Raw genomic sequence first — 17,714 nt, 5'->3', positions numbered from 1 at the left:
AAAAAAACCAGCTCAGTTCTGCACCATTAAGCTGGCTATGGGTAACTGCAGTGAGGTACCCAGAAGCCTCTCATTCTTTGGAGGCCATAAGTGAACCCACACTTTGAAAACTGCATAATGGACCTAGAGTAAAGGGAAAAAAGTTGACAGTTGAGCTTCAAAGTCAGAGGGGACTACTGGATAAAGTAGGATCCTATTGACACTTGTTAGGGATAAAGGCAGTTTTTTCATTGATGAGGAGAAGAAGAGCTCCCAAAGAATGGAGAAGAGAAGGAGCATAGGCAGGAACACGGTGATGGGAGTATGGTGAGGAACTCTGGATGACTGGACCACAGCAGTTATTCTGGGGGATTGGGGAGGACTGTGCTGGCAAATCTCAAGAAGCAAGGTGTCTTGTATGTCATGTGGAAGAGCACAAAAGATCTTCAAAACCGTTTTTATAAAACAACACTGGGTGACAATGGCTGACTTCTATAATCTCAACTACCCATGAGGCAGAGATTTAAAGACGGATTTTCAAAGCCAGCCAGCCAGACAAATCTGACACAACCTTATATCCAATTAGCCAGCAAAAATGTCAATGGGGAGGTGGAGCTCAAGTGGTAAAGGAGACCCCGAGTTCAAGCCACAATAGTCACGTGCATGTGCACAGGCACGCGCGCGCACACACACACACACACACACACATACACACACACAAGCACACACGCACACACGACTGGGCAAAAAGTTGAAGAATCAGAAAACACAGAAACAACTTTGATACAAAATTTATTGTAGTCTTTACAGGATAACTCATGAAATGACATTTTATTCTGAATAATTGTTGGAAAAGAAACAGTTAGGCAATGAAAATTGCTGGTTATTTGTGGATATAAAATAGAAATCAAAAGAGATGCACTGCTAGAAAGAGTTGTGAGCCAGTTTCTGATCCTTGTGCAAAGACTTAATGAAACAACAATTAACTTCACAAAGTTAGTAGGGTGAGGAATGAAAACATTGTGGAAACTGAGGACCTATATTGATGGTGATGATGTTCCTGGGGAGTCAACTTAAAATGACGAAAGTGGTTCTTGTCATGTGGAAAACATAGCCAAAGGTGGGTGTGCTGTGAAGTTCCATCTGGAAGAAGGACATGAGGGATACGAAGGGTATCATGTAAATTATTGGAGGATGAGGGATTCCCCCACTGGGTCAATGCATGTAGGGTATTCATAGGGCACACAGTACCTGGATACCAGACTGGCTGTATTATCATCTATTCCACAGTGAGAGGCGGACAGCATGACAGGAGCATTGTAGTCATGTGGTGAGGCCAACAATGACATTCCATCCAGAAGAACATAGGAAACTCCAGACCACTCCTTGTGAAAGGCAGGCATAGATGGCCTATGTCATTGGAGGGAAAGTACTAGATGTGACCAAGTCTGACTCACCCATATATTTGTACAGAATCCTGTGACCCATAATGGAGATGCAGTCAAGAATGAGCCACAGAGGCAACAGTGATCCCATATACGAACCTCCCCACACTGTAGCTGTCTTGGTGTAGATGGGGACAGGGTGTGGTGTTCCCAGGACTATAAAACATGTAACAGTCAAATTCTTCATAATGTGAACCTTAATTTAGCAGCATGATGATGCATAACTCTTCATCAATGCCTGTTCTATGCCAGGTCTGTGTGAGGTGAGGCTCTGGGGTCAAGGGAGGGCATAGGGCAGGAAATGCCTTTGGGATAAAGTATCTTCACACAATTAAAAAGGAAGCTAGTGAGAGACAGGAAGATGTCAGTGAAGGCACTGCGGGCCTTAAAGGCAATAAAGGGCTCTCAGAGAGAGAGAGGCTGCAAATGTTCCAGCCTGTAGAGAGCTTGTGATTTATCTATTATCTCTTAAGAGGATTTCCAAGTCCACTCAGGATCCAATGGATACCTCATATTGGTGAGAGTTCAACCCCTGCAACCAACAGGGAAAGAAAGCCCTTATATGCCTTCAATGTTGCTGCAATTGGTACGAGACCTGATCCCAAGAGACAATGAAGATCCTCATCCTCATACTTAGGGTACCTAGAATTTGCAATCACCTTTCCTATTTGACTAGTATCTTATGCTTCCAGCTTAAACAACACTTCTCACTTAGTGAAGGGGGAATAGAAACTACAAGTCCAATGAACTAGAGGAGAAAGTATCCATCCTTTGGTGTCCTAGAGAGAAGAGTTACGAGAAAAATTCTCTTCTTAGGCAGAATATCCAAAATATCCAGGCAGAATATTCTTGGACGACCATGCCCAGCTCAAATGTACTTATTTGGACTTCACAAGTAGCATCACTACTTGGATCTCCAGTACATAGTGAGCAGGGGAAGTGGACCTAATGGGTAATGGTTCTCAAGTACACAGAGGATGATGATTATATCTCTAAAAGTCTGGGAAAAAACAAATGTGCTTCACTCTGACTGCATTGAGCTAAGATTGGAGAGACAGTCATATGACACACAAGATTGTGGCTGTCAAGGCCTGCAGAAAAAAAAGTCTACCATCCTGGGTCTACAGAGTGTTAAACAGCATTGGTTTCATTCATGGCCTCTTATGCAGAAAATTCTCAATTTCTGATTCGCAGTTTGCTATCTCATTGAAAGCATGCCTGATAACAAATAATAGGCCACCCCCCTCAGGTAAACAAAGGAGGAGGCTGCAATGCCTGGTAAGAATTGTATGCATTATCGGGCCCATGTAATTGTAGCCCCTCTGTACAGTATGTTCTCAAATAAAATAAAATAAAATTTAAAAAAAAACAAATAATAGGCCAGAGGTAACTCATGCATTGTATTTCTATTGTATTAGGAATCTGAGATATGAGGATCATGGTTCAAAGCCACACAAGCAAGAAACTCTGGGACATGATTCTCTCCCATTAACCACAAAATCAGAAGGGATCTGTGATTCAAATGGCAAAACACTAGCTTTGAGCATAAATGCTCAGGGACAAAGCCCTGACCGTTAAATCAAATCCTAATATCAGCATTAAAAAGTAAATAGAAGTTAGAAAAATTAAAATAAAAACAAGAATTAACCAAGTTGGTGCTTCATCTCTGTGTGCCTAGCTACTCAGCCTGCTAAGGCTTTTTGTGTGAGTGTGTGACAGTTCTATATCTTTAACTCTCATGTTCATGTGTACAGAAGTCTGAACTGTCAGGATTAAGCTCTTAAATACAGTCAACACAAATCAAATTTTGAAATTTACCATCAATATGTAAGAATGAGCACATGTCTCTAGTGCCATAGCACATGATATAAGTTAAATAAACAAACAGGGCTCAAGGCTCTGAGTTCACATTTTAGGAAATAAATTTTTGTATATATATTTTACTATAAAAATACTGTTCAGACGGGTTACAATTACATGAGTAATGTTGTTAGCTCCTCCTTTGTTTTCCCCCTACCATTCCTTCCCTCCTCACCTTCCCAACAACTCCCTCAACCTTACTCCAAAGTTGTAAAGTTTGTTGTCAACATGGTGTCTTGTACATTTCAGTGTTAGAATGGGTCTACTCATATCCTTAATTCAGCATTTTGTTATTTCCCTTCTACTCCCCAATTTGAAAAATGTATATACAAGCTTCAGGGCACCAGAGTCAAATACATTGAAAACAGGGGTTATACCATAGGGTAAGAACACACAAATGAAACAGAAAAATCACAAGGTAAAGCCATTTCCTGTAAAGTAAGAAAATTAAATTTTAAATTAAAAACAACAACAAAAAGTTTGCAGGACCTGTGATAGGAAGAAGAAAGCACTCAAGTAAGCAGAAGCTTGATCACAAGCTGAGTACACCAGCAGTAGACAGCTCTCAGGCTGAGGAGAGCTGCAGTGAATGTAATCCAGCCCAACAAGCCCTAGACAAGCAAGACTGTATACTAAACAATTCTGGAGTGGACACTTACCTCACTAATAACCACTGTTTTCAACACATGCCATGCTGAGAATCTGAGTAGAAGGATTCATGCTGAGGAAAGCAGGAGTAGATATCTTCCTGGATGAAGAGCACTGGTGCTGACACATTCCTTGCTGTCATCTGCCAAAAGACATGCATTTCATCACAGAAGGATATATAGTAATCAGAGTTCACATACAGTAACCAGATGACTGGAGTGGGCATCTACCTTGTTTAAGACACCAGAAACAAAAGGAGACCATGGAGATGTGAAGTGGAGGTGACATATTCCGTGCTGAGTAGTGCGGGCATCCCATATCCATACCAAACGAATTCAAGGAGTCCAGTTGCACCATGGAGCAAGATTCAAGCCATTGATTTCATTCTGAGCAGAGAAGGAAGAGATGTATTTAGAAATAAGGAACGAGGAGGACATGAATCCATGCTAAAGAGACCCCAAGTTGACACTTACCTTAGTATGAAGAGCTGAGATACATGGATTCCAGGACAAAGAGGGCAGTAGTGCATTCAATGCTGAGCAGACTGCGTGATGAATCAGTGCTAATCAGACCCTACATTGACACTTACCTTACTAAGCTGAGCGTAGATAGATGGATTCCAGAACAAAGAAAGATACAGTATATACCATGCTCAGGAAAGTATGAGATTATTCCATGACAAGGAAACCTACAGTGCACATTTACCTTCCTGAAAAGAGCTGGAGTAGATGGTTTCAATGTTGACCAGTACTGGAATATCTGCATCCCATTCATTGGAAAGCAGCAGTAGATGCAGTCCATGATAAGGACACAGCATAAATGCACTCCTTGCTCAGTTGAATGAGCAACATGAGATTGATTCCAGGCTGTACAGGCCTACATATGTCTGCAGGAGACCTAGAATATGACCAATGGTTCCATTTCATCATCCCAAGGAGAGCTGGTACAGGTTAAATTCATCCTGATGAGAACCAGACTGCACATATTCCATCTACAGGAGCTGATGCAAACAAAAAATTACATATTCCTTGTTGAAGTGCATGAAATAATTATCAGGGTCCACGAAAGCTGCAGCAGAAATATTCTATGCTGCTTTTATGCTCTCAAATACAAACTCTTTTTGCATAACACAACCAGAGGAAACCCACTCCATGGCAGGGTGTGGTAAAAGAATTCTATGCCTTTTACAGTTGCTGAAACTCTGTATATCCAAAAGAGAAAAAAAGAGGTATATCAAATGCCTTGGAATATACATAAGAGAGCTGTAATCAGGATGGCAGAAACAGCAAGAAAGTTTCGTAAGGCCAGAGAATATGTATTCTATACTGTGATGAACATAAGATGGATGATTCCACAGTCCTGCATAGCTTGCTTAATGGAGCTAATAGATTTCATAATAATTAGACCTATAGGAAAAACATTTTATGTTGACAAGATTTGAAAGACATACATTACATGTGGAAGAGAGCTGGAAGGGACACATTCCATAGTTAGGAGAATTGGAGAAAACACATTCCCTGCTGTGGAAATCCACAGCAGATGGGTTCCCTAATGTGGAGGGATAGAATACATGTATTCCATGCTGATGAGACCTGCAATAAGCATCTGTTGCTTATTGCTAGTGTTGACAGATGCCATGCTGAGGAGACCTGAGGTAGATACACTTTGTGCCAAAGAGTGCTACACTTCCCAATTACTTGCTGGAGAATGCTAGAGTTCACATTTTGCTGATGCAAGCTGCTCTCAACACATGCCATGATGGCCTCAGCTTCATCAAGAGCCTCTCTTGGTGGAGAGAGATGGAGCCGATGCATTTAAAGGTGACATAACACCCAGTAGAAAGATTCCAGACTTACATCTGGGACTAGATACTGACAGGGAAGAAGAGGGCTGCTGTAAACATGACTCATGTTGATGAAAACCTGGGAAATTGTACTTCTTTTTGAGAATAAAAAGACCAAGGTGCTCTTCATGGAAAATAAAAAGGGACACACATCCCAAGTTGTAGAGACATGAACCAAGAGCATTCCTTGGTCAAGAAAGCTGCAGTAAACAAATTGTTCACAGGAGATGGATGATACACATTCCAAGAGTGTATGGACTCGAAGCATGATGGAATCTCATGCCATGTTGTAAATTACTGGAGTCAACACATTCCAATGTGAGGAGACATGACAGTGACAGTCTATATGTTGAAGAGGACTAGGGTAGACACATTCTATGCTGTAAGTACACATGTCAACATGCCAAGGAGAATTGATATAATAAGTACCTACCTTAGAAGGGCTGAATTACACAGATTCCATCCTCATCACATCTGGAATAGATGGCTTCCAGGATACTTACCTTCTGAATAGAGCTGCAACATGCTTCATTCCATGCTGTGGAGAGCCAAGTAGCCTCATCCCTTCCTGCAGAGACATGACATAATTATAGACCATGAGAGATGCGCTTGAGTGCACAGATTTCATTGCTGTGAGCAATGAGGGATAAGATGCAATACTGTATGAAGATACAAAATGGGATTAATCCCTGAAAAAAAAACAAAAAAAATTTCAATCAAAAAGGAATTGATAGCAAATGCTTACCACAAATGAATGCTGAAATTCTCAAGGATGGTTGGAATGGATGGACTTCATGCCAAGGAGGACAGAAGTACAGGTGTCCCATGCTGTACACAGTGGGAGGCATTTCCATGTTAAGGAATCCTTAAGGGAACACGCAAGTTCATGAAGAGACTTGGAACCATAGAAGCAATGCTGGGAGGCTTTCATGCTCTAGAGAGTAGTGACAGATACATTCCTTGGTGGGCTAAACTAGCGTACATCAATAAGTGCTGAAGTTTGCAAAACAGGAGGGCCTATAGTCAGTACAGACCTGGCCTTGACATTTTCTAACTTCAGGAAAACTGAGATAAATGGATTCAAACTTTAGATATGCTGAAAGAGATAGATTTTAAACTGTGAACTGGATAGACACATTCTACATTGAGAGGCACTGAATTAAGCATACAGATTCCATATGAGGAAGGCTGGAGGAACCCAATCATGCCAAGATGACCTGTAGAATTTAATTTTCATACCAAATAAAATTTCATACTAAATAGACCTATAGGAAAAGCATTCCTATAGGAATGGCAGACCTATAGGAAAAGTGAGCCGGAGGAGACACATTCCATAGGAGAATTGGAGAACTCACATTCCCTGCTGTGGAAAGCCACAGTAGATGGGTTCCCTGATATGGAGAGAAACAATACATGTGTTCTGTGATGATAAGAGCTGTAACAGGTATATCACATCCTGTGTAGAACTATTTTTCACAGATACCATGTTGAGGAGAGCTGAGGTAGATGCACTCCGTGCCAAAAACTGCTATACTTCCCAGTTTACTTGCTGCAGAATTCTACAGTTGACATTTGCTGATGTGAGGTGCTTTCAACACATGACAGGATGGCCTTGGATTCAACAAGAGTGTCTCTTGATGGAGAGAGATGGAGCCAAGGCATTCACAGGTGACGTAGCACCCAACAGACAGATTCCAGGCTGCAAAATGTGGGACTACAAAGTGACAGGGAAGAAGAAAGCTGCTGTAGATATGACTGAAGATGATGAAAACCTGAGGAGTTGCACTTCTTGCTGAGATGAAAAGGACTAAGACGTTCTTCATGGAAAACAGGAGGAGAGATGGAGCAGGAACAATCCTTGCTCAAGACAGCTCGAGTAAACAACTTGTTCAGTGAAGGGAGATGGACGATACACTGCAGGGAGGCAGGGTGGAATCCCATGCCATGTTGTAAATGGAGTCGATGCAGTCCAATGTAAGGAGACATGAGAGTGACAGGCTATATGTTGAAGAGCTATAAGTACACATGTCCACATGCAGAGGAGAAAAGAGTTAATAATTACCTACCTGAGGAGGGCTGAAATACACAGATTCCATTCTCAACAGACATGGAATAGGCAGTTTCCACCAAAGGGAAAGCTGGAGATGAATCTTATCTTCTGAGTAGAGCTGCAACCTGCTACATTCCATGCTGTGGAGAGCCAGAGTAGCTTCATTCCTTCCTACAGAGACTTGAGGTAGACATGAGAAATGAGCTTGAGTATACAGATTTCATTGCTGTGAGCAATGAGGGATAAGATTCAGTACTGCATGAGGTACAGAAAGGAGATGATAACAAATGCTTACCCCAAATGAATGCTGAATTTCCCAGGCCGGTTGGAATGCATTCCATGCCAAGGAGAACAGGAGCACGTGTGTGTCCAAGGCTGTAGATAGTAGGAGATATTTCCATGTTAAGGATTCCTCAAGGGAACAATCAACTTCCTAAAGAGAGCTGGATTCCATGGTGCCAATTCTTGGGAGAGTGGGACACATCCATTTTGTGCTCCAGAAAGCACTGTCTGATATATTCCTTGCTGAGAAAATCTTTAGTAAATATATTCCTTACTAGAGTAAGCAAAAGTAAATGGCCACCAGCCTGTGGAGACCTAGCCTTGACATTTTCCATCTTCAGGACAACTGAGACAAATGGATCAAATGGATTCCAACTTAATATTTGCTGGATGTGATACATTTTAGACTGTGACCTGGACAGACACAGTCTACCCTGAGAGGAACTAAAGCATACAGATTCCACATGAGGAAGGCTGGAGGAGATCCATTCATGCCGAGACAACCTGCAGAACACAACTTTCATGCTCATGACAATGCTGAGGAGATCTGGCCCCAAACTTGGAGGAGACATAATCCACATGCCCCACACTGGAAATGATAAATTCCTCCTGTCATTAAGAGGAGGAGACGTATTCCATATGTTTGAAATTGGAGAAGACATATTCCAGACAATGGAAACTGTAGCAGACATATTCAACATGCTTAAAACTGGAGAGGACATATTTCTCTTGCTCAAAACTGGAGGAGACACAGTCACATTCTGGTTGAGAAAACTTGAGGAGAGGCATTCCACTTTAAGTGCAAGTGGATGAACATATTTCATTTAAAATTAAGATGGAGAAAATCATTTCATGGTGTGTTTATCTACAAGGCCTCAAAGCAGAACTCACACCCATACTCCTATATCTCTTCAATGAAATTGAAAGCAAAAATTCATTACCACATTTTTGAATGAGGCCAACATAACCCTCATCCCAAAACCAGGAAAGGACACATCAAAGACAGAGAATTATAGACCCATTTCTTTGATGAATATGGATGGGAAACTTCTCAACAAAACCTTGGCCATGTTTTCGTTTCTTTCATGCATGTGTTTCTAACACATTTATAAGATTATTTTTTTGTTGCTTTGTATGTCCCTCCCCCACAGTGTAACCCCCGCTTTCACTATATTTGATGTCAGTATAACATGTGGAAGAGATGGGGACAAACAAGTCGTTTAAGGATTCAGGTGGACCTGTTGCAACAATGAGAAGGACAAAATGTCATGTCAAAACCAGCTTTACAATGTCGGTGTGGGGGGGAGGGGGGTATGATTGGGTGGGGGGGAGGGGGGTGGCTGGGAAGGGAGGTGAAGGGTAAACAAAGGAGGAGGCTGCAATGCTTGGTAAGAAATGTATGCATTATCCTGCCCATGTAATTGTAACCCCTCTGTACAGTATGTTCTTAAATTAAATAAAATAAAAATTTTTTAAAAAAAAACCTTGGCCAATTGACTTCAACAACTCATCAAAAAAAATCGTACACCACAATCAAACAGGATTCATTTCAGGGATGCAAAGCTGGTTCAATATATGCAAAAAATTAATATAATTCATCACATCAACAAGACCAAGGGTAAGAACCACATCTCAATAGATGCAGAAAAAGTATTTGACAAGATCCCATACCCCTTTATTATGAAAGCTCTGGAAAAACTAGGAATCCATGGAACATTTCTCAATATAATAAGAGCTGTATTGACAAACCTACAGCCAGCATCATACTTACTGGTAAAAAACTAAAGCCATTTCCTCTAAATTTAGGAACGAGGAAACGATGTCTACTCTCTCCACTCCTCTTCAACCTAGTATTAGAATGCCTAGCTAGGGAAATAAGATAAGATGCAGATATAAAGGGAATCCAAATAGGGAAAGATGAAGCAAAACTCTCCCTCTTTGCAGATGACATGATCTTGTATTTAAAGAACCCATGAACCATGCTTTCACTGTATTTGATGTTGGTATACTATGTGGAGGTGGAAGGGCAAAAACATATCATTTAACTAGGGATACAGGTGGACCCATTGCAACAATGAGATGTACAAGTCATTATGTGGAAAAATGAACTTTATAACTTTGGTGGGGGGCGTGGATTGGGTGGGGGCAGTATGGGAAGGGATGGAAAGGGGAAACACAGAGGAGGCAATAATGCTTGATAAGAAATGTACTTGTTATCTTGCCCATGTAACTGTAACCCCTCTATACAGTATTCGTACACTCCCAAGTTACTTGAGCTGATTGAAAACATTGGCAAAGTAGCAGGGTATAAAATTGACCCTCAAGGGGCTGGGAAGATTTCCCTTATTTGTAATATCTAGTATATGTATGAGTCAAGCGGAAAAGGTCAGATAATGTGATGTCAGGAAAATGAACCCTTAGATGTGTATTTTAATGTTTTTTTCTTTCATGCATGTGTTTCTAACGCATTTATAAGATTATCTCATTACTATATTTGATGTCAGTATAACTTGTGGAGGAGATGGGGAAAACCCAGTTGTTTAAGGATACAGGTGGACCTGTTGCAACAATGAGAAGTACAAGTTGTCATGTCCAAAATGAGCTTTACAATGTTGGAGCGGGGGGGGGGGGAAGGGGGGAACGAGATGGATGGGGATTGGGGGGAGAGGAGGGAAGCTGGGAAGTGATGTGAAGGGTAAACAAAGGAGGAGGCTACAGTGCTTGGTAAGAAATGTACGAATTATCCTGCCCATGCAATTCTAACCCCTCTGTACAGTATGTTCACAAATAAAATTTAAAAAAAATTGACCCTCAAAAATCAATGGCTTTTCTGTATGCCAATAATGAGAAGAGTTTGGCTGAAATTAGGAAATCAACCCCTTTTGTGATAGTCCCACAAAAAATAAAATATTTAGGAGTTAGTTTAACAAAGGAGGTGAAGGACCTCTATGATGAAAACTTTAAAAACTTGAAAAAGGAAATCAAAGCAGAACTAAGCAAGTGGAAAAACCTCTGATGCTCCTGGATTGGGAGGATTAACATTGTGAAAATGTCAATACTGCCAAAGGCTATCTACAAATTCAATGTGATACCTATTCATATCCCAAACTCATTCTTCAATGAAATAGAAGAAGCAATACAAAAATTCATATGGAACAGTATAAGACCCCAAATAGCAAAAACAATCCTTAGTAGAAAGAACAATGCTGGAGGAACATCCATTCTAAATTTCAAACCCTACTGCAAACCATAGTAATCAAAACAACTTGGTAATGACACAAGAACAGATCTGAAGACCAATGTAATAGGACTGAAGACTCAGAAATAAAACCACTGGCTTACAGCCACCTAATCTTTGACAAGGGAGATAAAGAAATAGGAAGAAAAACAACCTTTTCAGTAAAAGGCAAAATTGGTTAAATACTTGTAGAAAATTAAAGCTAGATCTGTATATATCACCCTGAACCATAATCAACTCCAAATGGATCAAAGACTTCGATAAAAGTAGGCTCCATTACAACAATACAGGAAGGAACAGGAGAAACTCTAGGGCTCCTTGGCACAGGCCAAAAGTTTTTTAATAGAGACCAGAAGCACAACAAATCAAAGAAAGATTGGACAAGTGGGCTTGCATGGAAATGCAGACGTTCTGCAAGGCCAAGTACATAGCTAGCAAGATCAATAGAAAGTCCACGGATTGGGAGAAGATCTTCACTAGCCAGATGATGGGATAAGGGTCTCATATCTAAAATATACTTAGAACTCAAAAAAATTAAACCCCCAACAAATTCTTAAAGAAACAACTGCCCGATAAATATAAAAGACTTATAGAGAAACTTCTCTGAAGAGGAAATAAGAATGTCCAATAGACACATGAGGAAATGCTTAACTTCTTTAGCCATAAAAAAAAAAGCAAATCAGCTGGGCACCGGTGGCTCCCGCCTGTAATCCTAGCTACTCAGGAGGCTGAGATCTGAGAATCTCAGTTCAAAGCCAGCCCGAGTAGGAAAGTCAGTGAGACTATTATCTCCAATAAACCACTAGGAACCCGGAAGTGGTGCTGTGGCTCAAGTGGTAGAGCACTCACCTTGAGCTGAAGAGCTGAGGGACAGCACCCAGACCCAGACTTCAAGCCCCACAATCAACCAAAAAAAAAAAAGAAATGCAAATCAAAATAACATTGAGATTCCACCTTACCCCAGTTAGAATGGCTAGAATCAAGAAATCTAGTAAAAACAGATGCTGGAGGGGTTGTGGCCAAAAGGGAACTCTACTGCATTGTTGGTGGGAGCGTAAACTTGTTCAAACACTCTGGAAAGCAGTATATTGAGGTTCCTCAAAAGACTCCACATAGAGCTCCCCTATGACCCAGCAATCCCACTTTTGGGCATTTACCCAAACGATCACAAACAAGATCACAAACAAGCTACCAGCACAAGCATGTTTATAGCTAAGATATTGAACCAGCCCCAATGCTCCTCAGTAGATGAATGGATCTTGAAAATGTGATGAGATGTGTGTGTTTGTGTGTGTGTGTATGTGCGTGTGTATATGTGTAGGAATTCTATTCCACCATTAGAAAGAATAACAGCACCCCATTTGTTAAGAAATGTCAAGACGAGAAGTACAAGTTGTCATGTCCAAAACGAGCATTACAACGTCGGTGTGGGGGGGGGTTAAGGGAGGGGTAAGGAGAAGGATTGGGATTGGGGGGGAGGGGGGAGGCTGGGAAGGGATGTGAAGGGTAAACAAAGGAGGAGGCTACAATGCTTGGTAAGAAATGTACACATTATCCTGCCCATGTAATTGTAACTCCTCTGTACACTATGTTCACAAATAAAATTAAAGTAAATTTAAAAAAAAGAAATTTTCCATTTATATGTATATTATATTATATATATATATATATTTCTATTTATATTATATTATATTAAGTGAAGTAAGACAAAGAAACATAAGTCCCATGGTATCTCTTTTTTACCATGACTAGTACATATCTAGGACAAGCAGAGAAGGTCAAAGGCTATGTACATATAACCATATGAGATAATGTTAAGTGAACTATACCCCCTGACAGGGACACAAGTGGTTTTTTTTTCTTGTTAGCGTTTTTATTGTATGTACAATGCAGTAGGTGATTCTTTTTTTTTTCTTGTTCTAGCCCCCACAGTATAACCCTTGTTTTCACCAGATTTGGTGCTGGTGTTCTGCACCTTGTGTATATATTTTTGTAATTTGAGGAGGGGAAGAGATATTGGGAACGCTTAAATGGGGATGTAGGCTGACCCATTGTGATGACGAAGTATACAGGGCACTATATTGAAAACCAACTTTACAATGTTGGGGCGGGGTGGGATGGGAGGAGTCGGGGAGGTGGGGAGGGAAGTGATGGTAAGGGGAAAACAAAGGAGGAGGTAACAATGCTTGCTCTGAAATGTCCTTCTTAACCTACTCCTGTAACTGTAACCCCTCTATACAACATTTTAAATATGTTTATATATATGTATATATGATGGAGATAAACATTTCATGGTGTATTTATCTAGAGTACACATGCTCCTGCCTGAGGGATGCTGGAACAAGAGCTCTTCTCTGCTGAGTAGTGAATCTCTCTCCATTCTTACGAGGATTGGAGGAGATGTACTGCATGCATTGTATAGGTGGAAAGCAAATATTTCCTAAGATAGCAGCCATGGTGCAATTCATGCAGAATAGAAAGCCAGTAATCATATTTCATGCTGAAGAGCATTGCAAACTTTGGCTATAGTGATTCCAAGATTACAGGAGTAGGTTTATACAGATTCCATGCAGTGAAGGGCTTAAGAATTTGCATTCCATAATAAGTTGATGCAATCAAGGACAAGTAGCATCTTACTGTCCAACTGCAGAATGCAGAATGCTACACTTAAATCATTTAAATCTGTTCTTGCTAAATGTGGTATATACATATATATACCTATATATGTATATTATTGAATTCTATGTCTCCATCAGAAAGAATGGCATCACCCTGTTTGTTAGGAAATGGCAAGACTTGGAAAATATTATAAGTGATGTAATCCAGGCCCAAAGAAACATAGATCCCATGGTTTCCTTTATGTGCAGTAACTAGTATATATCTAGAAGAAGCAACAAAGGGCAAAAGCTATGTGCATATGACACTATAACATAATGTTAAGTGAAATGAACCCCAAGATATGGACATAAATGCTTTTTTCTTTCTTCCTATGGTTTTTACCATATTTATAATGTACTATATGATTTTTGGCTTCTTTGATATGTCCTTCCCCCACAGTATAACCCCTGTTTTCACTGTATTTGATTCTGGTACCCTGCATCTTGTATATACATTTTCTAATTTGAGGGGAAGTGAAATAACAAAATGCTTCAATAAGGATACAGGTTAATCCATTGTAACATTGATATCAATAAGACACTATGTTGAAAATGAACTTTCCAACTTCGATGGGAGGGGGAGCCAGGGGAGGAGTTGAGGGTGGGGAGGAGTAGGGCTAGAAGGGACGGTACAGGAAAAACAAGGGAGAAGATAACAATGTTCAATAGCAAAGGTGCTCATTTCCTTACTCCTGTAACTGAAACCTTCTGTAAAGTAATTTTACAATAAAAACTATTTTCAAACCCCAAATTTTTCTTGCTGACAAGAGCTGCTTTAAAGACATGCCATATTGAGAGATGGAGTAGAGACCTTCCAAAGAAAGAGATGGCAAATCCATGCAGCCCCAGGTAGGAGAAGTGAAATCGACAAAATTCCATGAAAGAAGCTGCTGGACTAGACACTTACATCTCCCTGAGGAGAACTGGATCTGATCCATTCCATGGAAGAAATACAGAAGTCCCTACTGCATGCAGGAGAATCCTGGAGTTCAAACCTGCCTTGATTACCAGAGCTGGAATTGATATTCCTGTGCCAGAAACAGCCTCAGGGGGAATTATTGAATGTGGTAAAGGCAAAATTTTCAGAACAAACAATTGAACACACATATTCCCTGGTGAAGACAACTGGTTTATATGCATTCTGTGCTGAAGATAGCCATGGGAAATGTATTCAATGGTTAGAAGAACTGGGGGCGGGGCAAGGGCGCAGGGGAAGGGGAAACAAAGGAGGAGGCTACAATGCTTGATAAGAAATGTACTCATTATCTTGTCCATGTAATTGTAACCCCCTCTGCACAGTATTTTCACACAAAAAAAAAGAACTGAAGGAGAAACATGTAAGGTAGAGAATACATTGATACACATTCCCAGAGAAGAAAAGCTGATCCATTCTCACTCTATTAACAAAAAGTGAGAGGACTTCCATTCCATGTTTTGTACAGCTTGAATTAAACCTTCCATATCCAGTTAGCACCTGTGCATTCCTTTCATGCTGATAACAGGGGTCATAAGGAAAACCCAGGCTGGCAAGACCTTCATTGAATGGGTGATGGATTCCATGGTGTTGGGGAAGACACCCTCCTTTTTGTACTGGTTTTGGGCCCGGTACTGGACTTCATCAGATTATAGCACAGGTATTCCATGACAAGGAGCTCGGAACTAACAAGACCTCATGCTGCCAAAAATTGTACTTCATGCATACCTTCCTTTGTAAGGAGAGCTGCCTTTAGCACTTGCCAGGCTGACACACTGAACAGATGGATCCCAGCTGGCACCCGTAGACTAGGTGTATTCCTTGATGAAGATAGTTGGATGTGATAAAATACTTCCTTGAGAAGTATGGCTGGAGTTAAATGCATTCCAAGCCATGTACAAAGGTGAAAGAAACATGCCATGCTGAAAGGTGTTAAAACATACACTTCCCTTCATGAGGATGACAGCTGCAGACATATACACACATATACATAGAGTATGCATGAGGCAATCACATTCTACAAGGAGGATTTAGTCTCTAGGTTGCTGAATGGCCAAGGTCACTCAAGTGAGCAGAAACCTGCTCAGTCATACAGAGCAAAATGGAGGTAAATAGATCTCATGCTGAGGAGAACAGCAGTGAATGTAGTCCATGAGAAGGAGCACTAAGCTACTAACACTGCATGCTAACAAATGCTTCCATTGACACTTACCTTGCTGATAACAGTCTGTTTAAACACATTCCATGCTGAGATCCTGAGTAGGAAGGTGCATGCTGAGGAGAACTTGAATAGGTGCATTCCTTGAGGAAGACAACTGGTGCTGAATCAAGCCCTGCTGGCACCTGTTCTAACAGATACATTTCAAAACAAAATGAAATGTAGCAAATACATTTTACATATATTTAACCTAACACTGTAATTACTTAAGAGAGCTGGAATATAAATTGATGCTGTCACGCTGAAAAGAACTAGAATTCAAATATTACCTGCTGAATACAGGTGGTGTTGAAATATTCCATCCTGATAGTATTGGTGTAGATCAATTCACCATGAGAAGAGATGCAAAGTATTGATTCCATTCTGAAGAGATGGAAAAAGATACATTTGGAAAAAAAGAAAGCGAGAGATGGAAAAAGAATAACATGCTAAAGAGACCCCAAGTAAGTGGAGCACAAATAGTTGGTTGCAGGAGTGAGAGGAGTACTATATTCCATGCTGAGTACAAAGTGAGATGATTCCAGGATAGACCAACTTAAGAGTGTACACTTACCATTCTGAAAAGAGCTGGAGAAGGTGGCTTCAATGAGGAACAGTTCTGGAGCACATTCAATCCATTCCCTGAAGAGCAGGAGTAGATGCATTCCATGATAAGCACCCTTAGAGTGGATACATTTCTTCTTGAGGTGAGTAACAGTAGATTGATTTCAGGATGTACAGGCCTGGAGATGCCATTGATTTTCCTTTAGAGATCTTCAGTAAGACCTGCAGCTCCATTTCACATAGATGAGAATTGGAAAAGAGATGTGATTCACCTGCAAAGAACTAGATTGCATATATTCCTTCCAGAGGAGAAAACTTCTATATGCCCCAAACGGGAGGAGATGGATGGCATGTGCATAAATTTGGAGGTGACACCTTCCACATGTCCCAAACTTGAATAAATAATTTCCAAAGGCCAAAAAACAGAAGAACATTTATAATATAAGTATATTAGATAGATAGATAGATAGATAGATAGATAGATAGATAGATAGATAGATAGATAGATAGATAGATAGATAGATAGATAGATAGAAGAGATATATTCCTTGTGTGCAAAGCAGGGTGAGACATCTTCCACATGCCCAAATTGGAGGAAATATCTTCCACGTGCACAAAATTGGAGGAGATATCTTTCTCATTGGAGGAGGCATCTTCTACATGCTCAAATTATAGTACACATCTTCCCCATATTCAAATTGAAGGAGACATCTACCACATGCTCAAATCAGAAAAGAAGAACAGGTATCTTCAAATTGTCCAACATTAGTGAAGACAGATTCCACATGCCAAAACCTAAAGAGATTAATTCCCCATTAATGAAATTGGAGGAGATATCTTCCATGTGCTCAAATGGGATAAGTCATCTTTCACGTACTTAAATTGGAGGAGACATCTTCCACATGCTCAGATTGGACAAGACAACATCTTCATGTGCACATCAGAAAAGACATATTCCACAAGTAGATATTGGAACA

General features: G+C 40.5%; 1 protein-coding gene and 1 long non-coding RNA gene across 4 annotated transcripts; both read right to left on the bottom strand.

The window, feature by feature from the left end:
• Positions 1–758: 758 nt before the first annotated feature.
• On the bottom strand, positions 759–4,752 carry LOC138836773 (uncharacterized). The gene is made up of 4 exons (XR_011375054.1): positions 4,163–4,752; positions 3,944–4,074; positions 1,231–1,389; positions 759–1,122 (listed from the first exon to the last, which is right to left on the bottom strand). It is a non-coding gene; the product is annotated as an uncharacterized lncRNA (long non-coding RNA).
• Positions 4,753–6,140: 1,388 nt separating this feature from the next.
• LOC138836741 (uncharacterized) lies at positions 6,141–17,130 on the bottom strand. Of its 3 annotated transcripts, XM_070035414.1 has the most exons (7): positions 16,748–17,130; positions 16,464–16,557; positions 16,189–16,319; positions 8,121–8,200; positions 7,842–8,005; positions 6,521–6,709; positions 6,141–6,343 (listed from the first exon to the last, which is right to left on the bottom strand). In XM_070035414.1, the coding sequence occupies exons 2-6, from the start codon at positions 16,554–16,556 to the stop codon at positions 6,542–6,544; spliced, it is 636 nt and encodes a 211-aa protein (XP_069891515.1). In that variant the 5' UTR covers position 16,557; positions 16,748–17,130; the 3' UTR covers positions 6,141–6,343; positions 6,521–6,541. The 3 variants fall into 3 exon arrangements, 2 of the variants coding, with proteins under 2 accessions (XP_069891515.1, XP_069891517.1); XR_011375043.1 differs by lacking the exon at positions 6,521–6,709 and having other exon boundaries at positions 7,842–7,965; positions 16,189–16,324; XM_070035416.1 differs by lacking the exon at positions 6,521–6,709.
• Between the last annotated feature and the right edge of the window lie 584 nt (positions 17,131–17,714).

This window comes from Dipodomys merriami, unplaced genomic scaffold (assembly GCF_024711535.1).
Source record: "Dipodomys merriami isolate MVZ:Mamm:240054 unplaced genomic scaffold, mDipMer1.0.p SCAF_10, whole genome shotgun sequence".
In the NCBI taxonomy this organism is placed as follows: domain Eukaryota; kingdom Metazoa; phylum Chordata; class Mammalia; order Rodentia; family Heteromyidae; genus Dipodomys; species Dipodomys merriami.
The sequence above is the reverse complement of the archived record's forward strand: the minus strand, read 5'-3'. Positions and strand labels throughout refer to the sequence as shown.

What these genes read in the sequence shown, in the direction of transcription:
- LOC138836741 (XM_070035414.1), bottom strand. Translation starts at nt 16,556, where the DNA reads ATGGAATCAATACTTTGCATCTCTTCTCATGGTGAATTGATCTACACC. An exon ending in AACAGACTGTTATCAGCAAG is followed by an intron (nt 8,201 to 16,188) that starts GTAAGTGTCAAT and finishes TACTATCTACAG; the next exon opens with CCTTGGACACACACGTGCTC. An exon ending in TGTATTTCAGCCCTCCTCAG is followed by an intron (nt 6,710 to 7,841) that starts GTAGGTAATTAT and finishes ACTACTCTCTAG; the next exon opens with AGCATGAAAGCCTCCCAGCA.